The sequence below is a fragment of the Poecilia mexicana genome, unplaced genomic scaffold (assembly GCF_051168715.1).
Source record: "Poecilia mexicana isolate PSO_F unplaced genomic scaffold, ASM5116871v1 scaffold_4, whole genome shotgun sequence".
NCBI lineage: Eukaryota > Metazoa > Chordata > Actinopteri > Cyprinodontiformes > Poeciliidae > Poecilia > Poecilia mexicana.
In genome coordinates this window covers 12,109,596-12,137,525 of record NW_028263373.1, presented here as the reverse complement: position 1 = coordinate 12,137,525, position 27,930 = coordinate 12,109,596, and the positions used below count along the sequence as shown (strand labels likewise).

Below are 27,930 nucleotides of genomic sequence, written 5' to 3'. Positions count from 1 at the left end.
GTAGTATCATACAAATAAGAACAGGCTTATAACAAAAGAGGGGAAGTACAAATAAACATTAACTAAATGACAAAAAATATGTGTAGAAAAAATATCTATGTTGTATTTTTTTTATTTGTTATGCAATGCTTTTTATCGTATACAAAACATGGGAATAGTCTTAGTGCACATTATAAAATGATAATCTATCCATGTTCAAACATGTGCAATATGATCAATGCCATTTTTATACATGGTATGTACTGAATGCAAATCAGCAATTAGCCCCAGCCCAAAAGCATACGTTCATTTTCTATGAACCTGTGAGACGTTGGAGAGCATTGCAGAAAAAAACACATCATAATTAAAAACACTTGTGATTAACACCATACACAAAGATAATATTTATCTTTTACTCACAGTCTGTTTCATACATTTCATATTTTTGTTTATATTTAGATGAAAAAAAAAACAACAAAAAAACAACTCAGTATTAAATAGTTTGAAATGTTAATTTGCACAGAAAAACATGGAAATAATGTCCTAGAGTAAGATGCTTATAAAGAATGGAGGTTGTACATGTCACTAAATTTGTAGTTAATGTCATTGACTTGGCTGTGGGGCAAGCTTTTGCTGGCAGTCAGAGGTTGATGCGAATCCAATTCTCCCGGACTGTCGCTCTCCTCTGGTACGTTGGCACCCCTGAAAAAAGTCAGAGAGTCAGACTGGGAAACTGCGCTGCCAGTGTCTCCATAGTGTGGCCACGTGTTTGAGGGAGAATCGATGGAGGCAAAGGAGGAGCTCTCCGGGCAGCTGAAGGAGTCGAGGCTGGGGCCCGGGATGGCAGAGCAGCTGCTAGACGTTCGAGATTCGTGGAGGTTCAGCTTGGAGACCAAGGGTTTGCCCACCGAGACTGGCAGCCGCTCCACCACCTCTTCGTCCATGTTGGAATACGTGTAGTGAAGGCAGACGGTGAAGGTGAGGTCCCTCTGTGAGTTCAATGAATAGCAAAATGCCTTCTTTAGAAGAACAGCCTTGTGAAATGACTCAAACAAAAATATTTAACTGTGTCTTTATGAAAAGAATCATTCTAGAAAAGGCACTTCTAATTTTGCATCAGCATTACATCATTTATGTATTTATTGTATGTCTATATCAAATTATTGATTTTTTTCACTTTACACAATGAATGTAAATTTTTAAATGTCACGGTGTTGTGCAAAAGTCTTGAGTCATCCAATGTTTAATAAATGTATGCATCGCAAGAACATTGCGATTTTTAAGCGTAATACATTAGAAATAAACTCAAGGGACATAGAGTACAACTAATGTTCTGCACAAGGGGGTATACAATAGTTTGCTAATTTGCAACACCAGACCCTGGCTGGGCTTTTAACAAATAATTTAGCAAAGGTCCAAATTTAAATTAGATCTTAAGACCCTTTAACACAACCTGTATGTCAGAAAGATCAGGCTTTTCTTTATTTAAATGAATAAAACACAGCCATTGTCCAAGGAAAGCTTGGACAACAAATTGATTATGTCAACATTTAAAGATTACAAGAGCATCCGGGTCCTTGAAAGTAATGTATAACTAAATTCAAGGCTGGAAAAACAAGCTGCTGCAGATTTTTTTTCAAAGTAGACATTTTAATGTTTTCACCAAGATTTGTAAACACAAGCAGATGTCTGACCTTGAGTCTCTGCAGACTGCGGATGCGTGTGTAAAGACTGTGCTCCTCCAGTGAGGGGAGTTCCTCCTTAATCAGCAGCAAACAGCCGGCTTCAAGCAGAGTCTCCTGGTTACTCTTCTTCAGGTCAATGTCCACTTCCTGTGAAAGGAAAATCAGAAACATTGTGAAACTCCTGGCCCAGTTTTTGTGCTTTTTAAAGATGCACATCAGGTCTTTAAAGACCTAAGAGCGACCAAATGATTTTTGCTTTGGTTTTACTGGTTTTAAAAAGAATAATGTTACAAAACTCTCTCTATACACATTCTTCACGGAGTCATTCTTCTGTCATATCAAAACAGTTTAATGTTATTTTTCTGGGATGCTTAATATATTAGTATGAAATGTTAAATAAACTCTCAAAATTGTTAAAATCAAACATTAAATCAACTGAGCCAGTGTGTATAATTTTAAGCTGGTGGAGGTTCTGTCTGTTGACAAAATTCTTATCTTGGTCGTAAAAACCAACAGCAGAAATAAAATTGTGTGTCTTTAATTCAACTATAAAAACTTTATGATTATTTGTTCATCATGATAAGCTAATTCCTCTAAAAAGGTCATTTAGGGTTTTGTGGCCCAAGATAAAATTTTATTTGGTAGAAGCAACAACAAAAATGGCTTTGGACTGAAAAGAGTAAATAACATCTGCTTTACTATAAATTACTTTGAGTAATAGTCAATATGTCTAGAGGATGGATGTCTAGTAACAATTTATTAAGCTAGAATAAGCTTTTGGCACTTACTCTTTGCTACTTTGGTTATTAACTTTAGAAAATTGAGGTTTATAAAAAGATAGGGGGAAAATATTCCAACACAAGGTAACAAGAACTGTTGTTAAAGGGCAACAAGGAAGTTCATAAAACAAATAACTTTACGGTGAGTACCGTACAAGAAAGAGAAAAAAGATGCTCATAAAAATAACCTGATCTATTTTATGTGTCATTTGGGGCCATTCTGGACAGGCCAGTAGGTCTCTATCAGAATGAGAAAAAATAAATATATCCCTCCTAGTTTACTTCGTTTGTCTCCCCAAAGTCTTATTCATGAACCTCTTTTTGACATTAATTCATTAATAGTAAGAGGCTCTACCAGCAACGCAGCAGGATCCTTTTACTGGTTAAAAAGAAGTGCAAACATTTATAAAGATACCTTTAAAACAGGATTTAAGCATCAAATTGAAAGGGAAAAAAAAACTGCAATTAGTATTTTATAAACTTCCATGAAAATAGAAATGTAGGACATTACATTACTAAAGGTGACATCTTCCTCATACCCACTAGTTTTGATGCTTTTTATGATATCACTGAAACTTGATGAAAATAAGATTTAGTTTGGTGTTAATTTAGCTTCTATTTTGAAGTGCATAAAAAATCCTGGATCAGAATAAGTCGCCCCCAGGAGTCGCACACCTGTGGGAAGTCTGTAAGCTGAGCGCTGCAGGAATCTATCTCTGCAGGTTTCTCAAGTATCCGAGTGTAGATGACCATGATGTTGGAGAATTCTGCCGCAAACCCGAGCTGGACCTTCACACCGCAGTCAAAATTGAGGGAGCGACTCTCAGGCAGAACTGTTAAAACAAAAACATCCTTAAATTAGGCGATCTAAAAGTATAATGAGTAACTTTAGTAGCATGTAATCAATTGAGTTTTTCAATTTTCTACCATGAGCAATGGCCCACTGCAGATTCCGAGCCGAATCGGAGGCAGAACTGTCCAATGACTGAATGCGGTCAGTGAGGGAACGCCGCTCAGACAGGTTGCTGCGCAGCTCCAGAGCCTGCCTTCCTCTTGTAATCGCGCAGCGACCCATGTCTGGAAAGAATCAGCAACTTTGAATAAAAAGAAAATCTAAATCTCACCACCCTCAGCAGAACACAGGCACATTAGGATTTATATCCAGATTCATCTGAGTGAGGCAAAGATCCTATAAGAGGTGCTAAACGTTTTTAATTCACAATATACGCATAACATATTGAATATATCGTCATTAACTCTTGCTTAGTTCTGACGCATCATTCTGTCTGTCTGATTTCCGCCTCCTCTGACTCTGCACTAAGTAGCAAACAGAAGTCCACCCATTGTGATAACATGATCCACTTATCATGGACACATTAGAGGGACATTATTATCACAAAGATCGAAAAATAATTAGAGGATTTGCAGAAGTCTTTCTCTAGGTCACCAATATGCAACAGTGCATTCATTTGAAAAGCTTCTTGAGTTTTTGTGTTTGGTATGCACTGACCAAAGACACACCAATAACAAAGTAGAGTGTGTTATTAATGCTTTATAGTCATAAAACATGTATTTAGATGTGGTTTAACGTCTACAGGATCAATACCTGCAGGATACAAATCAATATCAGATCAATGTAATGTCATGAGGATCAGTCTTGGTCTAAGTGTGCTCTGTGTGCAAAAACGTCAGATATCAGATAACACTATTACACTATTATTACTATTTTGTAGCATAAGATGTGCAATATGCAAGCAGTGCTGACTGAGAGAGCTCTACCTTCGGCAACTCTGTCCAGCATCACGGTGACCTTCTCATCCTCACATACGTGCCGTTTGAGAAAGCTGATGAAGATGCCATTTGACACATCTTCTCTCTTTACCTCATACGCTTCAGCATCCACACATCTACACATGGCAAATTACACACAGGTGACAAGAAAAACACGCTAAAAAAAAAACAGACAACAATTTTGCATCAGAACAAGAGATCAAAACCAGCAACTTACGTGGCATAACCAAACACTATGTTGGCCGTGACTTTAAGTGTTCCCGGTTGGACGATCAACCCATCGTTTGGGTTTCTAGGAAAAGATGGGATTTCAAAAGTAAGCTGCATGGCATACACACATACTTTAATGACTAACCTATAGGCACACCTTTTGCGACACATGTCCAGCAGGAAGACATTGAGTCCAGTCTTTTTCTCTTGCATCCTGGTCAGTATGTTCTGCACACACAAGCAGTGTTTCGATGTGTAGGAAGCCGGAGCATCAATAGGAACCATGAAACTGTTGCCATAGTTCTCATAGCCATGACCGGCAAAATACAGCAGCCCTGCAGAAGTAAAGAACAATATCAAAAACATGCAGCTTAGTTCAAAAGTTTACATACAATTATCATAGATATGGACGTCACAGTAATTTTAGCCTTTAGCTTATTTATTTGAGTAGATATTTTTGAAGGGGAATGATGGTGCTGAACTCTTGTCGTGATTCTGGGGTGCTTTGAATGATTTGGGTTTCTACTTTGTAAGAATTACTTGAAGAAAAAAAGTGATTGGGGGATTGAAGGCGAGGCTTTGGGCAATCTTAATTTGACCTAAAATAAACAAAAATGATCTAACAGATCCATAAAAACTAATAAATAAGCAGGCATTAACATTCTGGGACCAACCTTAACCCAGTAAAAAAAAAATTGGGGTCTACGTTCAAATTTCTATCAAACATTTTAAATAAACTGTAGCAGTTTTACCAAGAACTAGTACCGTTTCCACTCAGCCAGATGTTTGTTGATGCCTACAAAAATACAATGGTTGAGGTGCAACTTGCTTACGAATATTTAATTAAATACAGGTGGAGACGTATTTGTATTTTTGAGCTCGTATTTACAAATTTCACCAGGTGTTAAATAGAGAAAATTCATATTAAATTCCAACTAATTCTTCTTTTGTAGATCATTGCAGTCGTGTGTTGTATTATCAATTATGTAAAAAAAAAACAAACAAACCAAAACACATTTCAAATAAACAATGAGTTTTACTTTTAAATGAATCCTGTTTAAAAAAAAAAAAAAAAAAAACTCATCCCACATTTTATTTAGCTGGACACAGACTCTCGAAGCATCCATTGCCGCATGAACAGAAATAAGTGGACTGACCGTAAACGCCCTTGTCGAGCAGCAGCAGGAACTCAGTAACGGCGCTTTTCATCTCCTGGCAGTTGAGGTCCAGCAGGGATACAACCTTAAAGTCCATCTGCCTGAGCAGGTTGGTCAGCTCGTGGACGTCAGAAATGGGAGCACTCAGCTGCTGGTGGTAGTGGTAGTGCATGTTGCCAATCAGGAGAGCAACTTTGTCTGTAGCTGAGTGGAATACGATGGTGGAACCGTGAAACCCACGACTTTTAATGTGGAGATACTCCATGCAGTTTGCGTAAAACTAACCATAGAAATTCTTGGCTGCTGGGGGAGGACAGGCTATCTGCTGCACTGGGTTTACTCCTGATCTGGTTGTCGACCTCTGGACTTCCTGAGACTCTGGCAACATAAAAAAAAAAAAAAAAAAGAAGGAAAGATGCATACCCATGTCTGTGTTACAGTTCTGACAAACAGAACATGAGAAACAGGAATACAGTATAATGAAGGGCAGAGGAAGTATATTACTGATGTAGTTCCTATATTTCCCCCTAAATATTCTAGCAGAAAGTACAGCATACCTAACCCCCGATCAACTTCTACCCAGGAGGCGTCTGTGACTGAACTCGGGCCTGCGTGACAAAACGGGAAGAGTTAGCTGTTGCAAAATGGTTCAGTGTGAAGCTGAACATGTGTAGTGTCAGATATTCGTTGCACTACTTAACGACAACAGTATGTTGTTGAAATCACTCAAATAATCATTGTTTTATATATATATATATATATATATATATATATATATATATATATATATATATATATATATATATATATATATATATATATATATATATATATATATATATATATATATATATATATATATATATAGTGATAGATGAGAGACAGGAGTAACTATGCCTCACCAATTGTCACTGTTGCCGTGTTGCTCCAGGCCTCGTGATACAAATTAAACACCTTGCATCTGTACTCCCCTCTGTGCTCTGTGGTCACACATGGGATCTAGGAAACAGTAGCAACTTACAGGAACAAGCTCATACAGAAACAAGGCCATCGTGTGACTTAAGTCTGGAAAGTTTTTGCTATTGCCCCAGACAGTCAGTCCAAAACCAAAACCACCTTGAGCAAATAACATAACTAAACAGGTAAATGGAAACAAACTGAAAGTATCAAGGAAATGGAGAAAAATCCATTAGCAACTATCAAATCTTTCACAAAAGCTAATATTAGAGGTACAAACCTTGGAAAAGATTGAGGTTTTTCCAAACTAATTTCAAGTAACAGAAACAAGGTTTCTGACAAGTAAGCTAAACATTTTACCCACCAATATATCCACTAGTTAGAAATGTAGTCAGTTTGCTGTCTAAAACAATTCAGGTCGCAAACTTAAAGCTCAGACTCAGCATGAGAATTTTGTCCTAAATGTTGCTCTATGGTCTCAATACAACTAAAGCTGTGAACTTATACCCAAAAGCAGAATTATGCTTTAAAATATTCCTTGACTTTCTTTAAATAAATAAATTAAAAAAAACATTTGGTGAACATTGAAAATTATTTCCTTCAGATAATGGTTATTCTCAGTGCTTTTAGGACAGCTTTTGATTCTTAATAACTACAAACTAATTTCATTTCTAATTTACTATGACTAAGCTTTCCTTATTTTAAGACGAGGATTTTAAACCAGTTAGACCTTTTTATTTTAACTATTATTACAAGATAATTCCAGTTAGGTCGAGTTATGAAACATATCCAGGGTCGTTGATTATTACGAAAAGGTTAACCTGGATTTTTATCGGTATTGTTGATCTTAATGCAGCAATTGATTCAGTCAATACAAACAGTTTACTTCATGGACTGAAAATAACTGTTCTTAAGTCATTTAAATCATATCTCACAAAGAAATTGTGTCATAAGCACGGAAAACTCGGCCTCTGTAAGTAAAATTTCCAATAATTAAGTGTCCCAACTTTCAACATTAATTTGTAACATAACAGCTCAATGAGTATTAATACTTTTGCAAAAAAAAAGAGAAAAAAAACTGCTCTTTGTTGTCCAACTTAGAAGATTTGACTAGCAACAAAAGGCATTAATGCACAATAATTAAACTTTACCTCAATGTAGGTTTTCTAAATGAACTTACCCTGAGGGAGCATGATTTTTGTTGAGGCATGGGCACTTTGTTGTGATACCACTCATACTGGGGGGGAGGGTTAGCCTCTGCTCTGCACTTCAGGACCAAAACATCCCCTTCAGATGCTGCCTGGGAGCTGGGCTGCTGACTGATTTGCAGTCCACTTACTGGAAACATACTGCTGCAGCCTGCCATGACAGTTGTTTTCCATCACACTGCACCACATGCTGTGAGATGTGGGTAAAGGCGGGAAAAGCAGGAAGTAAAAAAAAACAAAAAAACAAGCATACCTGGACTGGAGCCGGCAGAGTGAAGCAGTCGAACACGAGCCCACGTGGAGAAGATGCATTTTTCTCCATGGTTGATCCTGCAGATGTACTGACCCTGGTGGGCTGGACCCAAAGGGCAAAGGACCAACTCTGGCAAACTTCCCGTCTCGTGTAAAATCTAAAGCACAGAAATAATCCACATAGACTTAGATGAAAACAAGAAACAACGGAGTTACAAAGAGGATTTATAAGCCACTGCTCTGACCTCCTCTTTGCCTTTGAACCACTGGTAGCTCAGTCCAGAAGGTCCGGAGGCCCTGCATGTCAGGACCACCCTGCTCCCCAGAGGAGCCTGTTGAGACTGTGGCTGGACTGTGATCTTAATCTGCTCCGACACTAAACAGTGGCACACAACACAAACAGCGAGGATTACAAGAAGGAACACACTACTTCTATTAAGACATGTTCCAGCATAAGATAGTTAAACACACCGTTACGCGTAGCATGTAGTAACTTGTAAGTGGTATGATGAAGCATGTCTAAAAGTCAAATTTCACAAACTATAAAGGAGCACAGGATCTAAAGCATTTTCTCTTTATGTTGTTTCCCTCTGGAAAGTCAATTATAACTCATTAAGATTAGTTTGTATATTTAAAAATGTTTAGTCTAAAAAAAGAAGGCAAAAGACATTGGGCTTGAAATAGAAAGTATTTTTCCCACAACTACTTAAGGGAGAAATGTTGATCCCTCTGGCTTTAAAAGCTTTGGTGCAGAAAGGTTTTTGATCTACTTTCTTGGAAATGTCTAAAAAAATCTTTCATTACAGTAACTTAATTTAAAAAAAAAAAAAAGCACAGTTAGCAGTAGCCATTTTATTTTATTCTTTTAGACAATGAATCAATGTGTTGGGATTTTTAATAAGTAGTTAATGATTTAATGTTTCCCCAACATTAAATCATGACATTAAACGGGGATACATCTGGCTATTGGTTATCTTGCCGGAACACACAACGAGCAGGATGGCAAGGAAGGAAAATATTAGCAATAACCAGCAGTAGATCTTATCTACTTTTGTGATAGTATGCCTTTTTTTTTCACTAGCATCACAAACAAAATGCTACATTTTTTTCCACAAATAAGAATCTAGAAAGTCAATTCTTTGTAGAACTGCCTCTTTCTACAGTTGCAGCAACAGGCCAACAATGCTTGCACAATTTTGATTTCAAAAAAGCTCAAACTCAGAAAAAATTTAAGCGTCTGCAGAGGGGAATCCTTTTGGCTTTCTTTCACTTTTCAGATTAAGGTCAATATAACATAAATAATAGTTGTCGTGCCAACAAATTCTCACACCTGAACTCCACAAAATTCAATATTTCTCCCCAGTCTATTAGTTCAGTTGACAGGTTTACAATTGTACCATACGCTCTACATTTTTAGATGATTAATTAATGGGTGATACGTTTTTATAACATAACCAATACAAATGCATATCTAACTTTTTATCTGTGCAAAAATATTTGTCTATTCCACTTCTACCTTTGACTTCTTCTTTCTATTTTTTTTACACTAAAAATAAGTGTGTGTGTGTGTGTGTGTGTCTATCTCACACACACACACACACACACACACACACACACACACACACACACACACACACACACAAACAACTATAAATATTCCAATGGAAATGTGTTAAATTTGTGGTTGTTAAAATGTCAAAAAGATCTTGAATGAATCGCCTGCCGTCTCCGTTGTACCTGCGGTGGCGAGAAACTGCAGAGCTTCCTGGTGGTCCATCTTCCTCAGATAGTGCTGGAGGAAGTCAATGGAGCAGCCACGATCCGCTAACCATGCCAGGAGGGTGCGGGCAGGGCTGCCTGCAGCGTTCAGCACCTGAATGGAGCAGCTGGTCAGCTCCTTTTCGCTGCAAAGAAAAATTCGGTAGAAAAATGATCAGGGTCATGCAGACCTGGAGCGGCAACTCCCTCGAAAATTAAAGAACAGATATTATGTTTGGAAGAAGATGAAATAAAGAAGGTTTTGTTTTTTTGTGAAATGTTTTGATCATATGAGGCTGCTGATTCACGATGCCTTCAGGGTCTCTCACCTGCAGCGGAATTGCGGGTGCTCAGTCGCCGCGTTGGCCAGCTGCCTCCATCCACAACTGGAGTTGTCCAGCATCTTTGACAGCTTGTTCATCCCTTCTTCACCGAGACTGCTGATGTTCATCTTTCCAATCTTCTAATCCCTTTTTTTTTTACCCTTCGCAGCAAAAATCCAGACACAGGCACAAATTAAGATGGCATGCGTTGAGTTCACAGGAGACACTGTACCTGGCAGCACATAGAGAACGGTAAACATACGGAGCCAGAAAAACTACCGGCGTTAAGAGCTTATGAAAACCCGCCTGTAAAACACTAAAGAGCAAGAATTCAGGGGAAATGAGCACATGTAACGCAATAAGACAAACGTGTTAACTTAAAACAAGAACGAACAAAAGAAGCTGCAGTCCGGATTTACAGCTGAGCTGCCGCTTCCGCCATGAGCTGCGCTGAAAGCAAAGAGTACTACTGAGGGAAATAAGTTTGAGTTTACTAGAAAAGTCCGGGCTGGAGGTAAATCTCGTAGCGAGTGACTGAGGAGCAGGTGGCCTTTGAGTCACACAGATATCCGCCGCATTTTTTTTTTTTACACCCTGTCGCTCTCCTAATCTAACCCGATTTGGTTCCTCAGATAGTTTGCTTCTCATTTCGGTTCCTCTTTTTTTTCTGTCATCCCTGGCACGTATTACGATCATTTGCATGAGGCGTTTCCATGGTTACGCCATTCATACGGCCCAACTTTAAAAAAAAAAACAAACAAAAAAAACACACACACACACACACACACACAAAAAACTGTCCTGTTTAATAAAAGCTTGTTTACGGTGTATATTTTAGGACATCCTCAGGTCTTACGAAAACATCCTCACACATTTAGAACAAATGGCGCCAGATGTCAGACCACAGACAAAAAGCCAACAGAGTAAACGGTGTCAGAATAAAAAGTTTTAGCAAAAACGGCTTCAGAAGTAAAAGCGTCTGAATAAACGCCGTTAGAACAGTAATAGCTATCCATATTTATGCTGGGCTTTGTGTAATTATGCACTCCCTCTTTACATTGCCACACTCAGTATGAAAAGTGTGGCGTGCATTTAATTTCTGAGTCAATCCTGTTGAGCTATCTGCCATTACAATTGTTCACTAGTTTTTCACATGAAGAGACTGCGTTTTTGCCATTTTTCTCTTCCATTGAGTAATTCTAACACACACTGAACGGCTTTTATCGAAACCATGCCTCTATAGCTATGGCTGAATGCATAACTAGTTTCATATTGGAAGATGAGCAACTCTTTTGCAACCTTAAAAATATTTTTTTTCTTCCAGGATGGCCTCATATTCAGCTGTGAACAGTTTCACTGCCACTGCTGAGTAAAAAAAAAAAAAAGACTCCCACAGCATGATGCTGCCACCATCATGCTTCAACCGAATGATGCTCAGTGTTACTCTACAGCATTATGCCAGATTTGTGCAGCTCCTCTACTTTACCACTATCTGGGACATTTGCATTGTTCTGTTGCGATGAGGTGCCAAATTAGTGAGACGCAGGCAGAATGGCACAGTCAAAATGATTTGTAAAAACAAAACAGAAGTTACAGAAAAGAAAGCATACGTTTTTATATCTCATATTTTATTATAGCAGTAAATCATAAGTTTTGTTATCCAACAGAATCTTTCACTATTTTGTACTGAACGTCTTTAATCGAACTGGACTCCATTGTCTCGTTGGGTAGAGCCTTTCCTCAACAGCAACAACCAGAGAAAAAAATCCACTCATTTGTTCAGTTTTTCACTACAGTTCACATGTAGCATGATTTCAGCTAACCTGGAGAGTAAATGGCATGTTACAAATAGTCCTTATCATTACAGACATGAGTTGTGAACATGAGTCATATCACTTTTATAGTAATTCACTCCAGAGTGTGAAGCAGGTCCCTGAAACACAGACAAGCTGCAGGTCAATAGAGTCCATGTTCTACATCTTCTTCCCCTTGCGCAGTTTGTTGTTGCGCCACATGTTCTCCTTCCTCAGACGCTTCCAGTACTGCCAGGTGTCAGGTTCCAATTCGTGCAGCTTTTTGGCTTCTCCCAAGTTCAACTGGAACAACCTGAACAAGTGAGAAGAGAAAGTGGAAGACGTTGACACATGACCAAACGATGTCCAGGAACGTCCACCTGCTGTAAACAGTACAGGCTCAGACGGCACTGATTTTGACACGAGCAGAATCAGAGTCAGCTTTATTGGCCAAAACTGTGTGCAAACATGATGAATTTGACTTCTGCTTTACACGCTCAGTGTACAGACGTTAGGCATTAATATATAGAGTTTAGAGGAAATAAAATGACGTTATGAGCGCGTATGTGTTTGTACAGCCATTTCTATGAAGAAAAGCAGGTTGTGGTATTGCAAATAAGCATATTTTATGTACAGCAGGGTAGATGATTTCTCAGACTGTAAGGCGATCGCTGTGTTCCTCAGAGACAGCCTGGGGGAAGAAACTGTCTCAGCGGTGACTGATTCTTTTCACACAGCGCTCTGTAGCGCTGACCTGAAGGTGACAACACTTTGTGTTCAGGATGTGTGGGATCTGCGGAGATGGTAGCTTGAAAAGTTTTAAAAGATAATAAAATGGCACCTCACATGCCATCTTACATTGTTTAACAATGTTTGTCAGTATTCTGTATAGCTCTCTCCAATAACAGGGCACAGACACAGATTGCTTTACCGCCCTGAGAACAGTCACAATACAGAGATGGAGAGCCATCGAGCGCGATGTAGAGATCCACCATAAAATTGGCCAGGGGTATTTTCAACTTCCTTTTCATTTTTTTAAAAAATCCACCTTCATCAAACATCTTGTGACATGCTTTTAAAATGTGTTGTGTGTGGTACTTTTCACAAAGTTGAGTTTGATCAGAAAAGTCATTGAGCAGACTCACAAAGGAATCACTAGAAAAAAAGACAAAGTCAAAACCTGACAAAAAAAAACTCCAAGGAAATTCTCAAATCTGAATTTAAAGTCTTCTATGGGGATTTGAAACCAGGACACCACAAAAAAAAAATACATTTTATTGCTTAAAGAGTTTTATGAGGAGAAAGACCAATAATGCAAAATGCCAAACTTTTTTTTTTAAGTACTGCTTAGTAGTGACAACACTGATCAAAATCAAATCTAAACTGTGAAGAAGACAGTAACATGTGTACTCACCACTCAGGATATTCCTCTGGAAGCTTTATTTTAGGGTCATCCCCTTGTTTGTAGATGTTAACTCCGACTGCATACGATGTAAGTCTTACTGGGTCTTTACACACCTCTGGACCTTTCAGTTCTTCTTTTATCATGCCTTTACCTTTTCCTTTGGGAGCTGAAAGACGGTGTACAAAATCTGATTAGGTCTGAGGAAACTTGATTACAAGTAGTTAAAATCACAAAGAAATAAAAAAGCAATAAACATTTGGCTATATAATATTACCATCTAACACACAACACAAGATTAGATTGCGTTAGGGGTAAATAGGTTACCTTTAACAGTATGGTAAATAACTAGCATGTTGACAAGAGATGTTGCATTTACTCACCAACTTTCTTAGCATATCCACATGTCTGTATACTGTTTAGCGTGCTTATTCTGCTCAGGAACGCTCCAGCATTGCTTTTTATGCACTGAGTGGACGGTGCTATCCGAAATAAACAGTAGGCAAACATTTTTATTTAGGGTTACCTACAGACATAGCATACCATGCTACTATTTGACATTCATAACCGTATTCAACTTCCGTTTTCTGCGTTCTTTCTTTGGCTCTGTAGGGACAGTATACTGCACCCCTCTGGATAGGATGAAACACTACAGGCAAAAGTACTCGGGTTCTCGAGCGTGCTGTTCCTCTTTTTTAAGTCACTAGGTGGCAGCAGTGATGCGCTCAGTTGACTTGCATCATAACAAAGGAGAAGAAGACCGTAGGAAAAGTTCTCGAACATGTCCGAATACGATCAGATCCAGAAGAGCTCCCTAAAATTAAAGGGTGTAGGAGAGCTTTCGGCAGGAAAGAAGTAAGTGTTCTAGAGTTAATGAAGCATTTTCACAACTCAACAGTTGATCGCTGTCTCAGAAACAGCTGGTGTTAACACGTTAGCCTCTGAAACCAGTCAGCTAGTTAGCTAGTAAGCTAGTATCACATAGTATTTTTGTTAACGTTTGTGATTAATATTATTATTGGGCATGAAAACAGCATTTATACTAAGAACATATAAGTGTTTATATGTCTCTCCATGACACCATTATGAATTGCTTTTACGGAAAATTTTTTATCTTTTTATTTTTTAGCATTAGTACCAGCAGTCGCACATGCAACAGAAGTCATAGTTTCGACTATACAGCATAAGACAAGTTTTGAAATACAAACAATACACTTGAGTTTTCCTTAAAACGAACACAAGTTTGATTAGTGAAACTCTTATTAATTTTGCTAAAATCTCCAAACGGCATTTTAATGCTTTAGAAGAAGCTAAGCCTAGAACATTTCGCATCCTTTTAAAATCACACGAAGCTGAAGTTGGCCTCCGATTCGGGAGTTCCATCTAATTTTATTTAATCGGCTGTTGTTTAAAAACTACAACACGTAAACTCTTCAAACCTAGACTAGGACATTTCTACACAATTATCAGAATAATTTAAAACCAACATGTAATTTGTAAAACATTTGATTAGATTATTTACTTTACACAATTTAAAAATGAAAGTGGTCATCTTCTCAGCAACTCCTATAAATCAAGCCTAATACTATTGCATTTACCTACTTTAAAAAGCATATGTTTGCCCAGACGGTGTTGTTGTCTTTTACATTTTTGTTTACTTAAATCCATAAACAAAAGATACAAAAAATCTATATAAATCTCTTAAAGTTAACAAGTATAAATTAAAGCATTTTTTAAAGGAAATCATCTTACATAATCTAAATCAATTAAATAAATAAATAAATATGACCCCAGCCTTTAGATTTTGTGCTAAATATAGAGTAGCATACTGCATGAAACCTATATACTTTTTTGCATTAACAACACATGTGTTTTAGTTTCCTCAACAAAGTTTTTATATTTTTTGTTGTAATTTAAAGTAAAAGAATGAGACAACAAAAACACCTTTGCCGAAAGTTTTGAAAGGTGATGTCATGTGGTTCACATAACTTAAGAGTAATCTAATTTTTTATCTTATGTTTATTTTGGAAGGAAGAAGAAGAAGAGTAAAGAGAGTAAGCATCGCCTGGAGCAGGTTGTGACGAGCCAAAATGATGACGAGGAGGTGAAAACAAAGAAGGCGTACATCGACAAAAGGACACCAGCACAAATCGCTTTTGACAAGATGCAGGAAAAGAGGGTAGGTGAAAATCCTGAGCATCTCTTGAGCTGGTGTCACTGGTTTCAGGACATAAACAATGAAATCACACAGCAGAACTAGGGTTTGGTACAAAGCCTTTTTGGCTTCCATCGTTTAGAAAATTGCTGTCCCTAATATCTGTGTAACATAATTAAAAAGGGGAATGTTACAGTGGCTTTGTAGAAAAAGTGATAGTTCCTTAACCTCACAGGAGGTCCTTAACAGCAGCCACGTTTTAACAGGTGTTTGAGTTTACCAGCAGTGACTCTTTTTATATTACTGTTGAGGAATTTTGGTCCAATTTTCTTTGCAGAAATGTTTCACTTAAGCCGTATTGGAGATTTTTCAACTACCTTTATAACCTCATGCCACTGCTTTTTAATTATATTGAAGTAGTGAGCTAGACTAGCCCAAAAAAACTGTTTTTTTTTGTTTTTTGTTTTGTTTGTTTTGCAAGTTGAAGGGGGACTGGCTCGATTGTTTTGAATCTTTCCCATGCGCATAACCCAAATGCATCTGAGCTAAATAATAATGTCTAAACTCAACTGCATTTTTTAAAATTCCTCAGGTTATTTTTGTCTGATATTAACATTTGTTTCACCTGAAATCTGACAAGAAAGCAAAAGCTAAGTAGAAAATACTTATTTACTGCAAAGTATAGCAGTATGCTATTGAATATTTTCAACATTAGTCAAACAAACCCTTTTGCCCTCCCAAAACCAAACAAGCACTTTGACTGGTGCAATAGTTAGGAACTTTGTTGTTTTGCAAACTATTGATATATTCTGCAGGACTAAGAGTAGAAATCTTGCAACAGCTGATCGGTTTTATTTAACTTAAAGTACCTCAAGTATAGCTTAACTTCTGAAACAAATACTGATTCATTGGTTTACCAACACACACACACACCTGTGTGTTTGAAAATGTCTCGTAGCAATGAAATTATGAAACTGCGTAAACATTTTTAATAAAATATTTTGGCAATTTTTTTAGGCTATGTCGTAATAAGCTCGGTGTGTGTTTAGAGGGCATCACATTGGGGGTAAATTGATCTTTTATTTTAAAGCTAATTTTGCCGTCTCTCTTTTCTTGCAGCAAATGGAGCGAATTTTGAAGAAGGCGTCAAAGACCCACAAGCACAGAGTTGAGGTGAGTCGTCTCAGGTCTATCCTGCTTCCCAGACATCTAAAATGGACCTCAGGCAGGTTATACATATTTAGAGAACTATTCATCATCACATGTAGATTTTATTGCCAGTATATTTTTTTTTTAGCTTTGTCATACATGGAGATATAAAACTGCCTTGATTTAAATTATGTTCAAATGTTAAGTGTATATTTTTAAAGCTGCTGCTTTATTTCTGCGCAGGATTTCAATCGCCACCTGGACAACCTTACGGAGCATTACGATATTCCAAAAGTCAGCTGGACCAAATAAAAGACAAGATGGCTTTTTTTTCCCCCTCAAACCTTGTACTTTTTTTTTTTCTTATTATTTTGCATGTTTATAAAATGCCATTGTTAGGCTTAAACTGGCTTTCATTTCTTGGTTGTTACTGTGCACAATAAAGTATTTAATATCCTTTTTAATGTGCTCTTTTTTTCCACCTCCTCATACTTTACTGGTATAATGTTTCAAAGAAAACAAATGTAATCAGGGTAAATAATATATTTTTTTTAATCTTTCAATGGGACACTGCTAATATGGCACATCTGCATATTCTTTAAACATGAAAAACTTTACTGCAATTCATATTTAAAAGAAAAAAACCCATTGTGAATTAAAATGTACAGAATACAACTTTGTGTACATTAACGGATTTACTGACACCACATTCTGGATGCTGAGGTCTTTAAATCAATACATAAGAGGTTAAGTCTCAAAGTATGCAAAACGGAAAACAAAAAACACCCTGAAATCTTGCTGTTTTTATTAAGAGATGCAAGGATTTAGAACGTTATTTTCGAGTTCAACTATTTCCAAAGTCGTGGTAGTGCTTTCATAGTTCACTTTGGCCCAAGCATTTCACTGGGCTTTACCCACTGATCGAACTGCTCCTCGGTCAGGTAGCCCAGCTCCACGGCAACGGCCTTCAGCGTGGAGCCCTTCTTGTGAGCCGTCTTGGCGATGGTCGCGGCTTTGTCGTAGCCGATGTGCGGGTTGAGGGCCGTGACCAGCATGAGGGACTCGTTCATGAGCTTGTTGATCCTCTCCGTGTTGGCCTGGATGCCCACCACGCAGTTGTTGGTGAAGGAGACGGAGGCGTCGCCGAGCAGGCGGGCGGAGTTCAGGACGTTCTTCACCATCATGGGCTTGAAGACGTTGAGCTCAAAGTGTCCGTTGCTCCCCCCGACTGTCACGGCCACGTGGTTCCCCATCACCTGGGCGGCCACCATGGTCATGGCCTCACACTGGGTGGGGTTCACTTTGCCCGGCATGATGCTGCTCCCGGGCTCGTTCTCCGGTAAGATGAGCTCCCCCAGGCCGGAGCGGGGTCCTGACCCCAGGAATCGGATGTCGTTAGCGACCTTCATCATGCTGACGGCCACCGTGTTCAGAGCTCCGCTCAGCTCCACCAGCGCGTCATGAGCCGCCAGGGCTTCAAACTTGTTGGGGGCGGTGATGAATGGGAGGCCGGTGAGGGAGGCGACTGTAGCGGCCACCTTCTCTGCAAAGCCGATGCGGGTGTTGAGTCCTGTCCCGACCGCCGTACCCCCTGCTGCCAGCTCGTACACCCTGGGCATGGCGGCCTTCACCCTTTCGATGCTGTACTTCACCTGCTGGACGTACCCGCTGAACTCCTGTCCGAGCGACAGAGGGACGGCGTCCTGGGTGTGGGTGCGTCCGATCTTGATAATATCTTTGAACTCTTCAGCCTTGGCAGCTAGGGCATCGTGCAGGGTCTGCAGGCCGGGCAGTAGGACATGGTGGACCTCTGTAGCCACAGCTATGTGCATGGCAGTGGGGAAGGTGTCATTGGAGCTCTGACTCTTATTGACGTGATCATTTGGGTGAACTGGATCCTTGGAGCCCAGTTTTCCTCCCAGTATCTCAATAGCCCTGTTGCTGATCACCTCATTTACGTTCATGTTAGTCTGAGTCCCTGATCCGGTCTGCCACACCACCAGAGGGAAATGATCATCCAGTTTACCTGCTGAAACCTCATCTGCAGCTTTTACGATGGCATCTGCCAGCTTAGGGTCCAGGCCGTAGTCTTTGTTTACCTCAGCAGCTGCTCTCTTCAGGATCCCGAAGGCCTTGATCACTTGGATTGGCATTCTCTCACTGGGTCCCCCAATCTTGAAGTTCATGGTGGATCTGACAGTCTGAGCGCCGTAGTACTTGTCAGCGGGGACCTTGAGCTCGCCAAATGTGTCCCGCTCAATCCGGAACTCCGAGCCGGCCATCTTGGAGGTACAAATGAAGAGTTTTGAGTTGGCGTGGAGTCTCTGAAGAGTCAGGAGGTTGCAGTTAAACTGCTGGACGCTTCTTAACGAGCGAAACATGGCTTCTCATTAGAGGTGAATTTGGGGGGAGGTCAACGCAGTTTTCCACATTGTAACCTGTCATTGGGCGAGAAGAAGCCAAGAAGGGGAGTCAACCAATCGTGGCGCAGGAGAGGCGGGATTTCCGACTGCTTCATTCGGTTGTGTGAAGCTCTTCAAAATATTTCACATCTGTACTTCCTGTAGTAAAGGGACTATTCGACTGGAACATAAATCCGAATTTTTTACTGACTGTAAAAGTCTGCAGCTTTTACAAACAAAATAACATTTGCTGCCTTCTGTCCTTCTAAATAAAATTTTAGAGTTGCAATTTTTTAAGCCCCCTAAAGAGGAAGCTTAACACTTTTCATAAATATCTGTTGCTTTAAAAGTACCAGAACTTTATTTCTATTTTTAGGTTAAACAAACAAACAAACAAACAAACAAACAAACAAACAAACAAACGCAAAACTTTTATAGAGAATGGATACATTTACTTCTATTTCTGTCGTTGAAATCCATTGCAATTATGTCAATAAAAAAACAATAAAACATCCATTTGTTTGTACATGTGTATTTAAAAACAGTTGGTTTTTTAATGATTTTTAGGCTAGTTTTTAAGAACAATTCTAGCTCAGAAGTGAGCTAAATGTATACCATAATTGGCTAAAATTATGATACACATTTTACAGTTGTACTTTTTTTTTGCTCTGGCAGGAATTAATCAGCAACTAGCAATAATGAAGTGAAGTACAATTATGCCAAGTTTCACTGTGATACTAATTTAAACTTAGGAGCTTTTCCTTTAAATAATATTTCTTGTGACAGAATACCACTCAGACACTCAAACTAAGAAATTACAAAATATTTGAACACCATTAAATGTCTTTCTGGGTTTAGTTTGTTTTTAAGGAGTATACTCATCAATTTTGTCATTGTTTATACAGTGTGTGCAATTCCCTCGCAAAACTCCCAAACTCATTACCTTTAGTCAGGGCAGCCAGGATTTACAAGAGCAGATCTTTTTAATTCTTTAGGGCAACTAGTTTGATTTATTTATTCATTTACTGAGACAGTTCTTGTACATTACATACATGTTAATAAACTACTAGACTACAGCAGCTGATTAACAAATTTCTGTACTGACTGGTAGGTTGATGCTTTAAAACATTCCTATTCCATTTGTTTCCAAAGTGAAAAATAAATTCTTGGATTGTGTGTGTAAAGTAGTCAATTGGTATTATAAATACAAAAAAAGTGCATATATGGCATTCATAATAAACGGTAATAAAAATGTTAAGAGCGTAGGCCTATTGCTAATTAACTTTTGACAGTCTAATAATGAGTTTTAAAACTAAAATATTGTAAATAGAATGCTCTATTTGTGTTTCGGTTAAATTAAACCAAAGCAAAATCTGCTTTACACGAATTTCTCAAAAGCCTTTTATTTTGAAGGCAATTTATGTTCCCTGAGCGGAAGTACCTGCTGCACTCCGTCTCTCCTGCTCTCGCAGTCTGTTCTCGCGTTAACGCCGATCTCGGTTAGAATGCAGCTAGCTCGTTAGCTGACTCCATCGTTTCCAGGTTTCATGTCAACCTGAAAACATTAGACCAAGAGCGACACAAACAGCAAATTGACAGTCGAACGCTTTTAAAACCCAGGCTGCACGGAGAGGTGGGACAATGCCACACAACTTCCAGGCCGGAGACCTGGTCTTCGCTAAAATGAAGGGATACCCCCACTGGCCAGCTAGGGTAAGTAAGCAGCCGGAGGAGGAGGGGGTGGGCTGCTCTGCATGGGACGCTGTGGAAGCTTCTCTTCTGTATCTCTTCAATATCTAAAATACATAAATAAACACATACGTCACTTAATTTGTGAGAGCTAGCAATTGCTTTTTTATAAAAGCCTATAGTCAGAGTTAGGGCGGCGAAATTTGCATGTGATGCTGGCCTAATCTGCTGGGGGAAAAATATACAAGCGGAGCTAACGTTGTTAATTTGGAAATGACGTTTGAGATAACTGTGGCTTGTTTCCTGGACCATAAATCCCTCTCTATGGTGTCCAGGCGCGTATATCTGAGCTCTTCTCCAACAACACTTTTTATTGATGGGGATTCGGACATCATGACAGAGTAATGTTTGAGTTGTTGCTTGGATATTGTGCTTGGTTACAGATTGAAGATGTGGCTGATGGAGCTGTGAAGCCACCACCTAATAAAATCCCTATTTTCTTCTTTGGGACTCATGAAACGTAAGTGCATTGTTCAGCAGCTATATATATCCGTATATATATTACCTTTTTACGTAATATTGACTAAAATTGTAATTATTTTTAAAGTGTTCTATTAAGTCTTTCATTTCATTCATGAAAAAACAGCTCTGATGTAATGATAAAACTTTTTCTGGCATTTATGATGTTCTGTTTTTTTTTATTTATTTACTTTGGACTTAGTCAGATTTTCTCCCCCAAAAGAACTCGCACAAAAATAGGGAAAACATGTTTTGAATGTTCTTTGATAAGGGCAATTTTGAATCCAAAATAAAATGAAGAAATCACTAGATTACAACTACTTATTCATTGAAACTTCTATATCCCATTTTTAAAAAGCGTGTCAAAATACACAATCACGGTTGGTGTGTTTGTACATCAAAAATGGAGGGAATGATTAGTTTTGATATTTATAATAAATGTTATTGTAAAAAAAATAATTTTAGTATCTGAGTGTAAAGCAAATTGGTCAAATCCAATTTCTGCTTTATTGACTAGTGCATCTCTAAAATTTTAAATTGCTTGGCTAAATATGGTACATTTATAAGATGTAGCATTATCATTTATGCCTTTTAGATAAATTTATTACAAATTTATTTAATCCTTTTTAAGTCTCTGTGAAAATTACAGTTGATTAAATTGTGACTTGTAACGTATCATATTAACTGCTCAAATGGAGTTTTAATGGTGAAACAAAAGAGATTTTTTGACAGACAAGATGGCACATGCAATTCATAAAGCCACCAGCAGGGGACAGAATATCCCGCTTCAAAGTCTCATCAGTATAAACCTTTCTCTATGCAAGTTCAAACATTCTGCCACCTGAACTGCTAGCATATTTTTTCAGCCATTTAATTTTAAACTGTCTTTATGTTTTTGTCTGTGGCACAGAGCATTCCTTGCAGCAAAAGACCTTTTCCCATATGAAAAGTACCGAGAGCGCTACGGCAAGCCCAACAAAAGGAAGGGATTCAATGAAGGTTTATGGGAGATCCAGAACAATCCACATGCCTCCTACAGCGCTCCACCTGCAGTAAGTCAGCTGGATCTTAAAAATCTTGAAACTTCCAGAAGTGAGAGTGAACTCTCGTATAAGGCACCGGTTGTTTTTACTGCTGTCAAAACAATATATTCATCATTAGATTTATTATCAGGTTGTCTGCCACACTTTAAGCCACAGAACCTGAATAACGGAAAATTTTAATGATTTAAAATCCTAACTTTTAAAACTTTAGTACATCCCGAAACTGGTAAGCATACCAAGCCTAATGCTGACTTTCCATAAGAAAAAACAGTTTTTGCTTGTTTTAAATATTCTCCGAAGTTTTGTTGGGTTGTTTTCGGACATACATGTTAGTTAATGTCTTTACTGGTGTATTTCTGCAGCAGGCTAGCTCATCTGATAGTGAGGGCAATGAAGCAGCAGGAGGAGAAGGAGGGGCAAGCGACGAAGAGGATGACGACGAAGACGCTCCGGTTCCTCAAAAAGCCGACTCCGGCAGCGAGGACGAGTCAGACTCTGGGAGTGACGACAGAGGGAGGGGAGGTGGGATAAAGCGAAAGCCGCAGGCTCCCAAGGTAAGCAAAGTGTTTGAAAATTTAGAATGGAAATACTTTTCTAATAATGTTTTTGAGCTCAAGAGAAAGTGGATGTGATTTTAGAAAAAGAGACGGGGGTGGGGGGATACAATAATGCACCTATTTTTCAAATAAGATTTTTTCCCCCAACCTTTATTTGCTTATAGAAGAATATCCACAAGAGGAAGCCATAAAAAAAAGCAAGTTAATTAAAAAAACAACTCTTTCTTAATATTTATTTTAAGCGGCCTCCTCCTCCAAAAAAAGCGCGAGGCTCCTCCAGCGACAGAGACGAAGAGGAGAGCGGGTCTCCGTCTGAATCAGACCCGACGGCTTCAGAGTCTGACTCTGGCAAAAACAGCGACAAGGTAATTTGCTCACTCGCACACATCGTGCTGTGAATGCTAACTGTGGAGACAAAGAGTAGTTTGCAGCATGAATTTAGACTTTATTTTTCATTCTCTAGGATTTTACTCCAGAGAAGAAATCCGGTGGACGAGGAGGAAAGAAAGCCGGAGGCAGAGGGAAGAAGAAGGTGAAGCATAAACCCCGTTTTACTCGTGACTTTAATTTATTTTGTGTTTGTTATCAAGAAACGTTCCACTTACTCTCCACCGTATTCTCTCGGGTTCTACAGAAAGGTTCTTCTGACTCTGATTCAGAGTCGGGGTCAGGGTCAGAGAAGAAAGCCGCAGACAGCGACTCTGAGGACGAGAAGCCGCGGCCGGCTCTGTCCGGCTCCGAGTCCCAGTCCGGCTCAAAGTCCGAGTCCGAGTCTGATCCGCCTCCCCGCAAGGGCCCGCAGCCTCGCAAGAAAGGTACGAGTTCTGAATCCGCTTCATCCAAAATCGCTAGGAAAAAGATTCTGAGCTTTTCTTACTTATGAATTTGCGTTGATATATTTATATTAAGTGCTTGTTTTCCTGGGTTCACAGAGAAAGCTGCTCCAAAGCCTCGAGCAAGAAAACCCAAACCTGCCCCAACTAAACGAGCACCGTCATCGTCCTCCGACAGCGACAGGTCAGGCTGCTCTTTTTATTTTTTTACTTAGTAAATTATTACGTTAAATTGCTGATTATTTTAATATGAATATCAACTTAAAGCAGCTGAATCTTCCCCCCCCCCCACTGCATACAGTGACAGTGAACCGGACCGCATCAGTGAATGGAAGAAACGAGATGAGGAGCGCAGACGAGAGCTCGAGGAGCGGCGGAAAAAGGAGGAGGCTGAGGAGCTCCGCCGGCTCCGTGAGAGAGAGAAGGAGGAGGATGAGAAAAAGAAGAAAGACAAAGAAAAGGGCAAAAAAGAGAGTGACAGTGACAGCAGCAGCAGCTCGGATGAAGGTATAGACGATCATCCGCTGAAGAAGTCCAAGAAACCACCTCCGCCCCCGATCCCCGCACCCTCTGACTCTGATTCTCCACCTCCAGCAGAGGTAAGCTTCCTTTGTGAATTACCATAAATTATGATTTTTTTTTTTTTAAAATTGCGTAATAGTTCAGATAAAACATTTTCTTTCTCTTTTTTTTCCTGTCAAAAAGGTGAAAAAAACACCAAAGAAAGTAGACAAACAGAAGGCAAGAATAAAAAAGGAGAAGGAAAGAAAAGAAAGAAAGGAGAAGGAGCTGAAAGAGAAGAAAGCCAGACGGGCGGAGGAGAAGTCCAGAGCGAGGTGAGCGGACAGAGAGGGAACAGACCACAGAACGCAAATGTCATGAGAAGAACTTGATTAAATATTAAAGGACACTGATCACACCATTGTGTCTGACTTAGATCTAAGCCTGAAAAGCCCAAACGCCGACCAGAGAGGCCACCGGAGAAGAAAGTGGAAAAGAAAAAAGGTCAGAAGCAGTCATAGTTTCATCTGCTCTGCATCTGGTTATCATGCAATATCAGCAAATTTATTAGGCAAAGAAAACTGCAAATTCTTCTCATTAAAACGCCTTTTAAAATATTCATACCCACTGGAGCGCTTTTCATTTAGTCACGTTGTATCTATAAACGTCTCCTCCTGTTTATTCTGACGCTGGTCAAGTGCATGATGTATTATCTTTAAAAGTTACCTATTTATTAATTAGAATCCTATTGAGAACAAACAGCATCATGAAGACCAAGGAATGCAGCAGACAGGTCAGAACTACAGTGGGATGGTTCAGATCAAACATATTCATTTGTCATGTCTGCCTTTTCATTCTTTTCACAAGTATACACTAAATTGTGTTTGTCCATGATAAGAAATACACTGACAAAATGTGAAAAGTCCAATGGGTATGGATTATTTTGCATTAAATTGCAAAAACATTATGGGAAAAGTTGAAGAAATAACTGTTGTATTTTTTTTTCTTTCTTTTTTTTTTTTTTATCAATATCTAGAGTCATCACCAGAGGAAAGGCTACAGAAACTCCACACAGACATTAAATTTGCACTTAAAGTGGACAACCCAGTAAGTGGCACAAAAATGTTGCTTCCTTTATGTCTTTGTGTTGCCATGAAACATTAATGGCTGGGTGTTTTTGTTGCATTCTAGGACATTGAGCGTTGTCTAAAAGCACTCGAAGAGCTTGAAGCTGTACCTGTCACCAGCCAGATTCTCCATAAAAATGCCGAAGTTATTGCCACACTAAAAAAGGTGCTGCTTGCTGTGCATTTTCTGTGGGATAACTCATTCTGCATTCATGCATAAAAAACACAAAATGGCCTCCAGTTGAAACTAGATATTTACATACACAGAAAAAAAACGTAAATAGCATTTTTGTCTAAATATTGGGTTTATATATATATATATATATTTTTTTTTTTTTTTCACAGAATATTTCAGTTAAGCAAAGAGACCTCAGTGAAGTGATTTTTGAAACAAAAATTCAAACGTACTGCTTCCTTGTGCGGCAAAATTAAAATAAATCTGTTGGGATACATGGACATTTTGGACAGATAATTCCAGAAGTCTGAAGATTTCACATTGAACTTATAAACAAGTATAAACATCATGGGAATGTCCAGCCAGTGTTTTCTTTGCAAAGGAAATGTGTCCTGTGTCCCAGAGATGAGCGCGGTTTGTTGTGAAATGTGTGTTTTCCACTCCAGATCAATAGCACACATTAAACACGCTAAAACCAGCCCTGTAACGACATGGGGCCGCTCAGAGAGGAAGAAGCCATCACAAAATGCAGTTAGCAGAGGGAGTAACATGCTGCAGAACGCATGTAAATATCTAATTTCAGCTGGACATGTATTGTTTTTATGCTGTATATTTTCATCTTGTGCAACTTGACTGATTATTGTATAATAATCTATTTCTCATCACTTATCAGATTCGGCGGTATAAAGCCAGCGCTGCAGTCATGGAGAAGGCCAGCGACGTCTACAACAAGTTAAAACTTCGCTTCGTGGGAAAACCAGAGATGGCAGCTAAGCCTAAAATAGAGAACAAAGAAACGGAGAATGATGAAAAGCAGTCACAAAACACTGGTATGAGAAACATTTCAGATTGAGTTTTACTCTCACTGCAGCCGTTTATAAATCTGAATGTCTTTTGTAGAATCCACACCTGTGAATGGAGAATCGGAGGAGAATAAAGAGAATGCAGAGGAAGACGAAAAGCCCAAATCGCCTCTGAAAGAGGAGAACAATGACGGCCAAGGTTCAAGTCCAAACAGGTTTGGCTCAACGTGCATCAGATCGCGCTCATTCATCGATGCCATATTGGAACATTGTTTTAAAATGAAAACAGATGCATGGCATCTCGGTACACTTTTTGCTGCTGCTGAAATGTTGTTTTCTGTCTAGGCCCAGTTCAGACAGCCCAGCTCCACAACAGACACCCACATATGAGGAAGCAGACGGTACCGTCTCAGCAGAGCCAGAACCGGCCGCTGTAGAAACCTAAAAGACTCTCTGCAACCACTGGCAGCGGACCAAGCGCTAAAAGATGGTGGCCTCTGTTCGACGATCAGACGCCGCTCTCGGCTCAGCAGCATCGCCACACGCACCCAGCATTTCCTGCAGCACCCGTTACAAAAATAGATGATGCTTTGGACTGTTTTTGTGGTGCACTGGTATCAAGTCAGAAAGCCATCCACTCAGTCTGTTGGTCCATTGTTTCTCACCGTTAAATGAAAACTTTCTTTTTATCGTCTATGAATTTCCTTCTCATTTTGTTCGACGTTCAACTTTAAACTCCAGCTCCTGCCTCGTCGTCTGTCTACTTTCAAACTGCCCACATGTTAAAAAGAAATCACTTTTTCCTTTTTTTAGCTCTCGCAACCAGAATGAAATGGAACAAAACTTATTTTAAACAGAGACCGGGACGACTTGAAGAGAATTCTTTTCTTTTCTTTTTCTCTAAGGACTTTTTGTGTAAACCCTTACATCTGTCTACTTCCTTTTATAAAACCTGCCAAACATCACCAAGGCCTCTTTTCTGTGTGTGGCAATGCCAGAGTGGTACAGTCCTGTTTATGAGTCTTCTGTGTTAACTATTTAAGTATCTGGTCTAAATACAGCTGATACAGTCTGAAATGTAAAGAGTCACTAAAAAGCTGTTGTTTTTTTTAACTGAGGTCCACCTCCTTTTTAATTGCCTTTGTTTTCATAGGATCACAGTTTTGTCTCTAAAAATAATTGCTGTGCAGTTGAGCACCATACACTCTCCTCTTTAGTGTCTGCTTTCAATGGATCATGATGAATTGGGGGGGGAAAAAAAACTGAAAAATGCCCTCAGAAGCTATTGAGATCTCATGTAGCTGCAGCCTATTTTGACTTTTTTATGTGCATACATCATGTGTTTTTAGTGCTATGTAAATTGGTAAAGCATTTCTATAACGTAGTTGAGACTTGAATAAAAATCTCAGCATGGTTTTGTTCACTTTGCTTCTTCTCTGCTCATACATTACATTGAGGTTATGATAAATGACAGAAACAGTTGTGCAAACTCATGAGTTACTGAGAACTATAGAAAAATTCAGAGGAAATCTTTTACTATATGTTAATCAGAAAATCTGGCCTTTTAGGGAATATTTTAATGCTTTTGATGGTTTTTCTATTGCATGAATACCTTTAATAAGAATATATGAAATATGTGGTATAAAAAATTGGTTTTATTTTTAGGCCTGCATTATTTGAAAA

At 38.9% G+C, this 27,930-nt stretch overlaps 5 protein-coding genes across 6 annotated transcripts; 2 read left to right on the top strand and 3 right to left on the bottom strand.

The window, feature by feature from the left end:
• Positions 1–96: 96 nt before the first annotated feature.
• On the bottom strand, positions 97–11,574 carry malt2 (MALT paracaspase 2). Its single transcript, XM_015008074.2, has 17 exons — positions 10,594–11,574; positions 10,106–10,260; positions 9,756–9,922; positions 8,264–8,394; positions 8,020–8,176; positions 7,739–7,917; positions 6,504–6,600; positions 6,159–6,209; positions 5,887–5,979; positions 5,602–5,805; positions 4,602–4,779; positions 4,452–4,526; positions 4,223–4,350; positions 3,371–3,520; positions 3,119–3,276; positions 1,674–1,811; positions 97–968 (listed from the first exon to the last, which is right to left on the bottom strand). Exons 2-17 carry the CDS (start codon positions 10,225–10,227, stop codon positions 537–539), a joined length of 2,460 nt encoding a protein of 819 aa, XP_014863560.2. The 5' UTR covers positions 10,228–10,260; positions 10,594–11,574; the 3' UTR covers positions 97–536.
• Positions 11,575–11,706: 132 nt separating this feature from the next.
• On the bottom strand, positions 11,707–13,906 carry mrpl54 (mitochondrial ribosomal protein L54). The gene is made up of 3 exons (XM_015008069.2): positions 13,678–13,906; positions 13,307–13,463; positions 11,707–12,205 (listed from the first exon to the last, which is right to left on the bottom strand). The coding sequence occupies exons 1-3, from the start codon at positions 13,802–13,804 to the stop codon at positions 12,073–12,075; spliced, it is 417 nt and encodes a 138-aa protein (XP_014863555.1). The 5' UTR covers positions 13,805–13,906; the 3' UTR covers positions 11,707–12,072.
• Positions 13,907–13,994: 88 nt separating this feature from the next.
• Positions 13,995–17,057, top strand: fam32a (family with sequence similarity 32 member A). The gene is made up of 4 exons (XM_015008071.2): positions 13,995–14,149; positions 15,326–15,473; positions 16,569–16,622; positions 16,842–17,057. The coding sequence occupies exons 1-4, from the start codon at positions 14,076–14,078 to the stop codon at positions 16,908–16,910; spliced, it is 345 nt and encodes a 114-aa protein (XP_014863557.1). The 5' UTR covers positions 13,995–14,075; the 3' UTR covers positions 16,911–17,057.
• A 69-nt stretch (positions 17,058–17,126) lies between these two features.
• On the bottom strand, positions 17,127–19,011 carry fh (fumarate hydratase). Its single transcript, XM_015008068.2, has one exon. It carries the CDS (start codon positions 18,977–18,979, stop codon positions 17,480–17,482), a length of 1,500 nt encoding a protein of 499 aa, XP_014863554.1. The 5' UTR covers positions 18,980–19,011; the 3' UTR covers positions 17,127–17,479.
• A 1,463-nt stretch (positions 19,012–20,474) lies between these two features.
• hdgfl2 (HDGF like 2) lies at positions 20,475–27,661 on the top strand. 2 transcript variants are annotated; one of them, XM_015008067.2, is made up of 16 exons: positions 20,475–20,713; positions 21,133–21,209; positions 22,119–22,260; positions 22,617–22,805; positions 23,051–23,173; positions 23,272–23,340; positions 23,443–23,623; positions 23,741–23,825; positions 23,943–24,240; positions 24,347–24,477; positions 24,579–24,646; positions 25,179–25,249; positions 25,334–25,435; positions 26,118–26,274; positions 26,345–26,462; positions 26,593–27,661. In XM_015008067.2, the coding sequence occupies exons 1-16, from the start codon at positions 20,642–20,644 to the stop codon at positions 26,690–26,692; spliced, it is 1,983 nt and encodes a 660-aa protein (XP_014863553.2). In that variant the 5' UTR covers positions 20,475–20,641; the 3' UTR covers positions 26,693–27,661. The 2 variants fall into 2 exon arrangements, with proteins under 2 accessions (XP_014863553.2, XP_014863551.2); XM_015008065.2 differs by having other exon boundaries at positions 22,614–22,805.
• Positions 27,662–27,930: the final 269 nt, after the last annotated feature.